Genomic DNA, 10,859 nt, shown 5'->3' with positions numbered 1-10,859 from the left:
GTATAAGTAACAAGTTAAAATAATTTCTCAAAAAGCATTTGTCCTTTCTACTTGACACCGCTGACCCTCAGCTTAAAGCTGCTGAAGATGTCATTTTCCAGAAGAAAGGAAGAATATCAATAAAAAATAGATCTCACTTACATCAAAGGTGCGTCATTAAATCAGCTGATTTTCTAAACAGCCCAGACCGATCACTAATCTCCAACTAAATCTGGAGAAAAGCGTCCTGTGAAACCCAGAAAGCAGCATAGAAAGGTTGCAGGGAGGGGGCGCTTCCACCGCCAGTCCACGCGGTGGCAGCAGAGCGCATCAACTGCCACTGAGCACCGAGGAAACAGCAGCAGCAGCAGCAGCAGCAGCATAGCTGTTGGGTTCGGAAGCAGGTTATGTTCTTCTTCACCAAAGCGTGGAGGATTTCTCCACAGATGTGTCTCCTCGCGCTGCAGCAGAGGACCTGCTTCCATCAGGTAACATCAGACTTACTGTTCATCGATCCAGAAAACGCTCGTGTTTACCGGGCCAGCGGCTGGCGGTCACGATGGCTCCTGGGTCAGATGATGACTTATGAAGCATTATCAGGTTTAACTTCCTCTGTATTTTATATCCCACCCTAAACGGTTCGTGTTTAACAGGAAGATACCAACTCTGTATTAACTTCCCACCGCTGGGTGCCATGTTTGCTGAAAACACATCAATCAGCTGATCCAAAACAGTTTGAACTGATGTTTCTTCTTCTGTTGATTTCGCACCACTTAGTATTGTATTAGCGCCATCTGCTGGGCGGAGGACACATTTCTTTATCTCATATTCACAGTCATTTCAACGCTCTTTTACTGACAATTCAATTAGATCGTCCATCCATTTTCTGTCACACTTTATTCGAGCCAGGGCTGCTGGTGACTATCTCCAGCTGTCAGTGGACGAGAGGGGGGGTCCACCCTGGACAGGTCTCCAGTCCTTCGCAGGGCAACACAGAGACAAACAGGACAAACAACCATTCACGCACACAAACACACCTAAGGAGGATTTAGAGAAGCCAATTAACTTAACAGTCATGTTTTTGGACTGTGGGAGGAAGCTGGAGTACCCGGAGAGAACCCACGCATGCTCAGGGAGAAAAAGAGGAGAGAGATAATGTGTGGGGTTGAACTGAACAGAATGGAGAAATAGAGATAGAATGAAGCGGAATGATGAAAAGGGGTCCCTTTGTCCTCCAGCAGTCTAAGCCTATAGCAGCATAACTATAGAGAAATTCTCAGGAATAAACCAGTTATAACGCTGGGTTTGAATTTTCTATAATTTATTATTAGTGGGGAACATATCTCCCATTAATTCTGTTTGGTTTGAACCTTTTCTTCTGTCTTATTTGTTGCATTTTGGATTGAAGAACATGATGCTGGGCTGTTTGGGTTTTATGTTGAGATGCAATTTTTCTGACACATTTGCAGAATAGTTTGTAGTTAACTTTGCTACAGGGATGAGTTTGATTGGCTGACGGACCACAAACACCCCATATATCAGCGCCAATGCTGCTATTGCCCAATGTTTGTTTTTTATGTTAGTCATAGATATCGGCAGACTGAGAGTTGGCTGCCATTAACAGCTGATCTTTATCTTGTTGCTGTCTGTATAGCCAGTGTTTGAGGAGGGGGAGGGGTCAGCTGTGTGGTTGTTTTTATTAATTTGTTTTCTTTGTAAAGAAGCTGAATTATTTTGGAAGGGGAAAAAAATTATAAAAAAAAACTACAAAATAAATGCATTTAAAGAGAACATCCTATTTATAAATGTACCATGAATTATTATTTTATATAACAACGCATTTAATTATTTTACATTTCATAGTTTAATGGTACATTTATTTGCATAGTGCTATATTAATAAAATAAATGTTACACTAAAATATTTATAGGGAGATTTAATGGAGCGTTTATCTATTTAATTTTAAATTTTTTAAATTTATTTTTGTCCACTTTAACCCTCCATAAATATTAAAGTTCTGATTTTTATTTCAAATATCTAACAAAGGTTTTGTTCTTTTTAGATCCAAAGGCTGCCTGCCCTGCAGGAGGTTCGATGTTTGACGGCACGCAGCGTCCATCCCAGCCTCCTCCAGCCTGTCAGGGAGGTCAGACTGTTCTCCTACCAACAATATAAGCCTTTAACTCTGGAGGTTTCACTGTTTTTTTTTTTTCTCCTGGTAAAAATCATTTTTTAAAATGCTGAAAACAATGAGATTAAAATCTGGATCATTGGCCAATAAAAGCTGTATTTATATGGCGGTGCTTAGAGCAGGTTTCTTTCAATATTAGAAGATTAAGCAGCAAAGTTTCTTAAAGCTAAATCTGCTCAGGTTCACGGAGACAAATACTTTGAAAAGGCCAAACGTCAATATATTCAGAAGTATCAAGTAACAAAGTACAAATACTTTGGTAGCTTATTTAAGTAGAAATGTTAGCTGTCTATACTTTACTGGAGTAATTATGTTTTAAAAAACTTTTTACTTCTAGTCCCTAAATTTTCAGACTCTTTAGTTTTGGGTTATTTAAGTTCATTTTCATTCTGGCCTGTTGGTATTTTAAAAAAACAAAAAATAAAAAATTATTTTTTTCATCCAGACAATTAATTTCTTTGTTGCTGGACTCGGTGCTGCCCCAACTTGTTGCTCACCACAAACCAAAATAAATAGTGTTTCATGATGATGCAAAGTTAAATTTGACAGTGTTCCCATTAGTTATAAAATTAAGAAAATGAAGTTTAAGGAAGTTATCATCCAGAATTATAGAAACATTTTTCATTTAATACGGTAATGCAGTAACCAGTATGAGGATTAAAGCTTCTATTCTTACTTTTTTCCTGCATTATTTTTACTTTTATACTTTAAGTAGTTTCACAAATGGTACTTTTACACTTCTAACTTCTAATAAAAATGTTTTTAAACAGTAGGATTTATACTTCTACCTGGGTAAACATGAATACTTTTGACCCTTCTGATCAGAAGTGACGTTCATGAATTTAATGTGAAGTTAAATCAGTTAAATCAGGAGGAAAAATGCACGGTTTAACGTAAAAAATGTATAAACTCATGGAATTAGTTTATTAATATTAGTTAAAACTGAATAACAGAATCTGATCTGACATTAAAGGCATTAAAGTTCCTGCAAATCTGAGCAAGAAAACCGTTTTAACCAGACTTCCTGTCATAAGACAAGGCAGCGTTTCACAACACGTCATCAAAGGCACTCCAGGTTCAGACTGTGATGCTTTGCAGTTTTTACTCTTGGATCTTTAACAGAACCTCATATTCTATCAAGCAGACCATGTGAGCTTCCAGATTACGATTATTATTATTATTATAATTTTTTTTTTTATCAGTGTGGACGGAGAAGATTTGAGGAATGCCGGAGCAGAAGCCTTTCTCTCTCCATCAGCAGAAAGGAGAAAGTTCCTCCTGTGCAGAGAAGGTATCCCCCTGCTGCTGGGTGCTCGACGTGTCACCAGGAAGTGGCATTTCCTCAGACGTCTGTGTCTCTCTTTGACAGGGAGCTGTCAGAAGCCGCCTATGAGAAGCTGGCAGACGAGACGCTGGAAGCTCTGGCCGATTACTTTGAAGATCTGGCAGATGAAGCCTTCACTGGACCAGAATACGACATCCTCTTCTCTGTAAGGCGTCACACCTTCACACGGTCGGCTGTAAACACACACAGGATCATTTCCACCCTTCTAAGCTCTAACACTGAACCTGTTACCGGGGTAGATAATCCTAACCTGAGCCTGAACTCGGTTTACACTTTAATCTGAAACCTGTTAGTAAAATAGGAAGTTAGGAGCAGCGGAACGTCCTCCCTGTGGCTCAGACAGTCCTCACTTTGATGCCAAAAACAGGAGCGCACACACAGTTTTATGTAATCTAGATTATAATCTAAATGTGAGATGTGTCGACAGTAACCTAGGTGACCCATGGTCAGAAATGAGCCAAGGCGAAGCTCTGAGGGACGCCTGCTGGTTCCTCTGGCGTCCTCGCTGTAGCTGAAGACATTTGGTCCATTTTTCCTTCCAGTAATTCGTCCATTTTGAATTATCTAAACATTAACATTTAGGTTTCTGATGCTTTTCTGATCCCAGTTTGCTTAAAACTACAGTTTACATTTGATTTTCTGACTTTATCTGAACTTTATGTGGCAGAAAAGTTTGTGTTTTCAGTTATTCTATAGATATCACATCATAGTTCAGGAAATAAAAAAATTCACCTTCATAAAGTTGTTTTATTTTGTAATTTAAACTCTGTCTTTAGACTAAAAGCAGATAGTTATCCTTTAATCATTAGGATCACCAACACATCTGTAGTTAAAAACCCAAATTATTCAACCTGTGGGCCGTGAGCACAGGAGAAAGAGAAGTCGATAATTATCTGTTTTTCTCTCTATTAAGCAACAGATTACTGAAGGTCTAAATCGGCGGTCGGCAACCCGCGGCTTCGGAGCCGCATGTGGCTCTTTAGCGTTCCCCTTGCGGCTCCCTGGAGCTTTTTCAAAAAATTTATGAAAATCGTTTTTTTTTTTTTTTTTTTATTTTAATATGGTGTGCAGGAGGTCAAATATAAAATATTTATGTTTTCCAATGCTGTAAAGGTTTGTATAATAGAGATCAGGTGTCATAACTGGCAACCAGCGCTGCGCGGTGTCAGGCTGCTGGAGTGTCTCAGACCGCGGATCCCAAAGGGGAAAAAAGGAAGATAGCTGTTGAGAAAAGAGGATTCAAAGGATGGACCGAATCATTTTCTTTCATTATCAATGCGGAAGGATTGCCTGCATTTTTGCTTGGTAATGAGAGGTTGTCCAAATATAAAAATAAACATTTGGAAAGGCATTTCCAGGGAAGGTAAGCTAAATATGCAGCCGGTCACAAAGGTGGGAGGGAGAGAAAAGTACGATTGCAGAACTTCTGGATAAATTAGAGGAGAGTAAATGTAGATTTAAGAAGTGAACTACTGCTGCTAGTTTTGTTGCAAGGATGGAAAACCGTCCACAGATCGAACAGGTAGCGCTCTGATACAGGGATGGGAATTTTCTTCCATTTTTTCCCCCCAAATCCTAAAACTATAAATCACACCAAAGCACGCAGGAGGAGGAGGATGTGGGATTTTAGGGTCAGAGAGCTCTGCTCTGATGGATGTCAGTTCCTGCTTGGTTCCTCATGACTCAATCAACTCCTCCCAACAGAAACACGTCCAGCATGGAAAGATTCCTTGATCCTGTTTCTATAATTTCATCAATGCAACAAAACTTAAACTGCGCGGTGAAGCAGCGCGCAATGAGAGCGTTCACTGCTCCTCCATCACCTCATGCTGCTATGTGACATTTGCTCCCTGATAAACATTTAATCATGAATGCTTATTATATATTTAACCCCACATACCGTATTTTCACGACCATAAGGCGCACCGTACTAAAAGGCGCAGTCTCAGTTATGTGTGCCATTTCTGTATTTAACACACATATAAGGCGCACCGGACTATAGGGCGCGTTTTTTATATACAGGTACATGTCCTCTACTACGTTTAAATACCTCTACTGCGTATTTAAAAATACAGCGGGGGCAAAACTGAGTATGATTGTGCTTTATTCATGTATTTATTACAAAGTATTAATCGAACCCATCAAAGTCATCATCCTCTTTTTCTGAATTAAACAGCTGCGCTAAATCAGACATGCCAATTTCCCCTTCTTCGCTGTCAGTCACTTTCCGTGCAGCGCAGCTCCTCAGAAATAATGCCGGCTTTTGCGAAAGCTTGAACAACAGAGCCAGCAGACACGTTAGTCCATGTACAATCCATCCGCTAACTGTGGCGTAACTTGCCCGGCGCTGCCTTCCACTTATCCTGAAACTGTGGTCTCCGTCTGTCATCCATCGCTCCCATGCCGCTCGCAGCCTTACTTTGAACGGCCGCTTCACACTGATGTCGAGCGGTTGAAGCTCCTTTGTCAGACCCCCCGGGATAACGGCGAGCACAGTATCCATTTGATTCACTTTTTTTTCACATCGGCTGTGAGATGGGCACGCAGCGATGGTGATGCGTGGAAAAAAGCACCTGGTCTCCTCACATACACCTGCCTCAGCTACGCTTTCATCATCTCCTCATCCATCCAGCCTTTTTCATTTGTGTTAATATAATATGTCATCAGAGCGCTGTGTCTGTCTCGCTGTCAGCTCCCAGATCCGCTTCTCTGATTGGTTGATGCAGCGCGTCCAGCAGCAAAACTTCAATTTTTCCATCTGGAGCAGCAGCAGCGCGATGCGCTGCGCCTGCTGCTCAAAACGCGCTGCGGGACCTTTTGCTGCACCTATACGCGCCTCAACCATTGACATTGCATGTAAACTCGCTGCTTCTGCTGCACCTGCTGGGTCCGGTTCACACCGATGTCGAGCGGTTGAACAGCGAGCACAGGGTTAATTTGTTTCCCCATGTTTTTCACATCAGCTGTGAGATGGGCACGCATGGAGTTACATATTAACAGCGATGGTGAGGAGTGGAAAAAAACACCTGGTCTCCTTACATTCAGCCACTCTTTCATCATCTCCTCAATGAGGTGGTCTCAAAAGTCGCAGTTACAACACACATAAGGCGCACCGCACCAAAGGGCGCACTGCACATTTTGAGGGAAAAAAAAAGACGTTTAAGTGCGCCTTATAGTCGTGAAAATACGGTAGTCCTTTTCTATAGTGGGATAATACACTTAGAGTCCATGCTGCTATATGAGGCATATTTAAGACTTTTTAAATTTTTGCGGCTCTAGACAGCTTGATTTTTTTGTTTTTTTGGTCCAATATGGTAGCCTGACGTAGTCCAACTCAATTCTAGTCAGAATGAGTCTGATGCTGCTCCATAGAGCTGTGATTATGGGGCGTGTTTCGAACGAACCAGGAAAAAAAATGCCTCTGCACTCAATTGGATAGACCTACAACCAATAAGAGCAACGGAGTGCGTGACGTATGTTAAGCGAGGCATAGTTGTTGTCCACAAAAATCAAAGCGTGCAGTTTCACGCCTAGAATAAGAAGATGAGCCTTGATCGCGTTTCTCTGTTCCTCTTTTAAAATTAATTTGCTGTCGATATCTTCTAGAACAGACCCAATAGCAGAATCTACTCACCTCAACTCTCCAGCGGCAGCCATTGTTGTTGTCGCCCAAGCGCGCTTTGGTCACGTGGTTGATTACGTTACTGTTGATCATCTGTCCATCATCGTATAAAGCCCGCCCTGACAATTTGATTGGATTGCCAGAGAGTGGGCGATCATACTCGCGCTACTATGGAGCAGAGCCGGACCGAACTTCCCGACCTCAAACCTTGTGGGCGGGACTAAGTTCGGAATGGCACCCAGGCTACCGATATGGCTCTTTGAGCAGTTTGGGTTGCCGGCCCCTGGTCTAAATGTTATTTAACCCTTTGCTTTGCGGGGAACCCAAACATATAAAAATAAACCACCACACTTGTCATCTCTGAACGTGTTGTAGAGTGGTGTGCTGACGGTGAAGGTGGGCGGAGGCCATGGGACCTACGTCATCAACAAGCAGACCCCCAACAGGCAGATCTGGCTCTCCTCTCCTACCAGGTACCATTACACTGCTGGGACGATAAAAACGCATCACTTCTCTGGTTTGAAGCTTTATTTTATCTTAGAAGGTTCATTTTTATTAGAAACGGTTTAATTTGAGGCAGATTCTGTCATGTACAGGTCCGATCCGTGAATTGGACCTGCACATGATCTGACTGTGGATCCTTATATGGTCAAGCAGGAAGACAGGATGTCTGAAGACTGTTTTTAGTCTAATCAGCTTCCGCTCTTTCCACATGTTAAAATGCCTTTGAGCAAAGCATCTATCGTCTGCATGTAATTAGGCCCGACACTTAAAATAAAAAAGGAAACAATCCATCTATCAATAAAATGGGGAGTGGTTCTTTTATAAACCAAATCAAATATTTAAAAACTGATGCGTACACATTAGCTTTTTATTTTTATTTTGGGGTCTCATAGCATCTCATATTAATGGCTGCCGTCATTAATGCCTCGCTTCGCTGGAGGCCGGCTGTGTTAAACGAACAAACAAAAACAGAGAAACCTCTGAGGAATGGAGGTCTAAGGTCTGCTGGAGCTCACCTTCTGGTCTGGGAAGTACTCTCCGTTTGAACTAGGGGATTTGGGAAAGAGTTGATTTGGTGATAAATCGTGATTTTTTTTGCTTTCTGTTCCTAATATCGATTTAAAAATTAAAACATTTTACTTAAAACCATGAGGGAAACTCTGGCATATAGCGCCGTGGAGCCATTTTGCAGTGCGGCGCAGCGCCATATCTGTAGCTGAGGCAGTCAGAGTAAAAGACGTGGACTGACACAAACAACCTGGATACCAAAAATATCTTCGGATGAACATACACAGTACTTTTTTTTTTTTTATCTATACATATCGCAATATATAAGAATATTGTAATATAGCTCAGTCGTGCTGCAGCTCCTCCAGACTCCAAGCGGCAAAGCCTTCAAGGTCTGGTTATTCATCTAAGAGCTAAAAATGAGCACTTTTTATCTGAGTTTATGATGCTAGAAAAACGATAAATCAGTTTATTATGGTTTGTTATGTGATTTTGGTTCAATAAAAAAAAATAAAAATCCTTTTGTTTAAAGGAAAAGTCCGGTCAGCAAGGAATAACCAATGGATCATTATTTATACCTAAATCTAATACATTTGCGGTTATTAAATTAATTTAGCATTAATCAGTAAAAAAATAAAAACATAATCACTGAGTCTGGGAGCGGCCATTTTACCCAAATATAGTAAGTAACCCCTCCCTCCTGCCATCTTCCAGCAGTGACGTCACGGTGCGGTAAGCCTAGCGCCATTCTCCCCGCTTTACAAGCTAAATCAATGGGAACTACTAGACACATCTGCAATCAACAACAATTATTGAAGATTTCCAGAGGACTTCACCATTGAAATTCACCAGAGCTTTAGTGAAACTGACAATGCCCACGTGCATGGCAGTTGAGGTTTAGCCTCGTGAGACCATCCTGATCTCGCGAGCTTTCAAGGTTTCACTCGCTAATCAGTCTGGAGACTCTCCGTTGAAGAAAATTTGGAGCCGTTCACCAAACGAACGTCCAATCAGCGTTGGCTTTGAGGCGGGTTGAGGTGTGACGCAACGAGAAGCACGACAGTTAAGTCTAAAGAACATGACGGCTTCAGCCGATGAAACTAGCGTTAGCGTGGCTATCGAGCAAGTTTTAAGTATTTCTTCACTGAAAGAAGAGCAAAACACTGCTCTGGAGGCTTTTCTCAGAGGAAAAGATGTTTTGCTCTTCTCCCGACTGGTTTCGGCAAGAGTTTGATCTATCAATTGGTTCCTCTTCGTCATCGCTCTGTTACGTCATATGCTTCGTTGATCTGATTGGTTTATTTGGCCCGTCTATCACCAACATAGGCCAATCAGCTAACCAGTATTTTCGCCCCTTCCCAAAATTATTTCTACGGAAGGTTTCCAGATGGATATACGGAGCAAATCTATCTGGCGGAGTCAGGTTAGTTGATGCTGGAATACATCAGGTAAAAGTGAAAAAAAGAGTTATTCCACCTTTCTGATTCCTGATCCTCCACGGACGGGTTGGTCGTTGGATCGCCAACTTGAAGAGGGAGGATTTGCCATCGAACTTCTGGCCAGAGAAAAAACCCGTAATATGTAGCCAACATTTGGAAGAAGAATGTTTTCAAGATGACTTGGATAATAGCGCGTTGTGACAAACACCAGATACAGCACTGGGACTTGATCAACAGCCGATACCGCACCGTGACGTCACAAACCAGTAGGTGGCAGTAGTGTTCTTTGACAAACATGGATGCCTCCAGTAAAGCACATTCACATGAAAATTACTCTGAATTAAAAACACTGATCATTTATTGAACAGGATGGAATAATTTCATATTTAAAGTACTTTCAGAAGTTTGAATTTATGGTTTCCCACTGAGGTGTTTAAATAATACGGTGATTCAGTTTTGGAGGTTCTGGGTCTGTTCTTTAGGCTCTATTCAACCCCATGCTGAATTCTTAATTTTAATTTACTATTTTTCCAGATAAACAATTAATCAGCAGTTTTAATTCATTAAAACATAGCAGACATGTTCTTTGGTTCTGGTCGTGTTCTTTAGAACTCCTACTGTGGTGAATTGGACTTTATTGAATTATTTTAAAGGTTAATTTTAGTCCGTCAGTGATCCAGATTCTAACGATTGTTTCCTCTGCTTTTTTACCCATCCACAGCGGACCGAAGCGGTACGACTGGACCGGAGAGCGCTGGGTGTACAGCCATGATGGCGTCGGTCTCCACCAGCTGCTTTCTAAAGAGTTCTCCATCATCTTCAATACTGGGATCCATTTGGGTGACCTTCCTCATTCCTGATGCAGCAGATCTTATGCATGCCGACCACGACCGTTCTGAGCGGATTGCTCCAAAGGCTCATCGATCTGCAGAACCGATACTTCTGGTGTGTAAATAAATCTGTAAATGTGTGAGGAGATTTGTGTGTCTGTACAACAATCTGCAAATGTGTAAAACTACTTGTGTGTAATCCGTTTTGCAAATGTGTAAAAAATCCACAAATCTGTATTGAGATCTGCAAATGTGTACTGAGATTTGCAAATGTGTAAAAAATCCACAAATCTGTATTCAGATCTGCAAATGTGTACTGAGACTTGCAAATGTGTAGATCAATCTGTAAGCACACACAGAGACACTTGTGTCTGAAGTATTTTCGCTTCAAGACCTCACACATTTACAGATTTATTTACAGATTTTCAAATCCCACTGCACA

At 41.4% G+C, this 10,859-nt stretch overlaps 1 protein-coding gene across 1 annotated transcript; it reads left to right on the top strand.

Moving 5' to 3' along the window:
- The first annotated feature begins 332 nt into the window (after positions 1 to 332).
- On the top strand, positions 333 to 10,530 carry fxn (frataxin). Its single transcript, XM_038303665.1, has 6 exons — positions 333 to 467; positions 2,042 to 2,125; positions 3,373 to 3,461; positions 3,540 to 3,660; positions 7,513 to 7,610; positions 10,309 to 10,530. Exons 1-6 carry the CDS (start codon positions 387 to 389, stop codon positions 10,445 to 10,447), a joined length of 612 nt encoding a protein of 203 aa, XP_038159593.1. The 5' UTR covers positions 333 to 386; the 3' UTR covers positions 10,448 to 10,530.
- Positions 10,531 to 10,859: the final 329 nt, after the last annotated feature.

The sequence above is a fragment of the Cyprinodon tularosa genome, unplaced genomic scaffold, assembly GCF_016077235.1.
Source record: "Cyprinodon tularosa strain WSP-4 unplaced genomic scaffold, ASM1607723v1 ctg516, whole genome shotgun sequence".
Taxonomy (NCBI): Eukaryota; Metazoa; Chordata; class Actinopteri; order Cyprinodontiformes; family Cyprinodontidae; genus Cyprinodon; species Cyprinodon tularosa.
Note: the sequence above shows the minus strand (reverse complement) of the source record. Positions and strands in the feature narration are given on the sequence as shown.

Bases quoted from the DNA above. Each gene is read 5' to 3' on its own strand.
- fxn (XM_038303665.1), top strand. From the start codon at position 387: ATGTTCTTCTTCACCAAAGCGTGGAGGATTTCTCCACAGATGTGTCTC. The intron at 468-2,041 runs GTAACATCAGAC...TGTTCTTTTTAG, and splicing joins AGAGGACCTGCTTCCATCAG to ATCCAAAGGCTGCCTGCCCT. The intron at 3,462-3,539 runs GTATCCCCCTGC...TCTCTTTGACAG, and splicing joins GTTCCTCCTGTGCAGAGAAG to GGAGCTGTCAGAAGCCGCCT.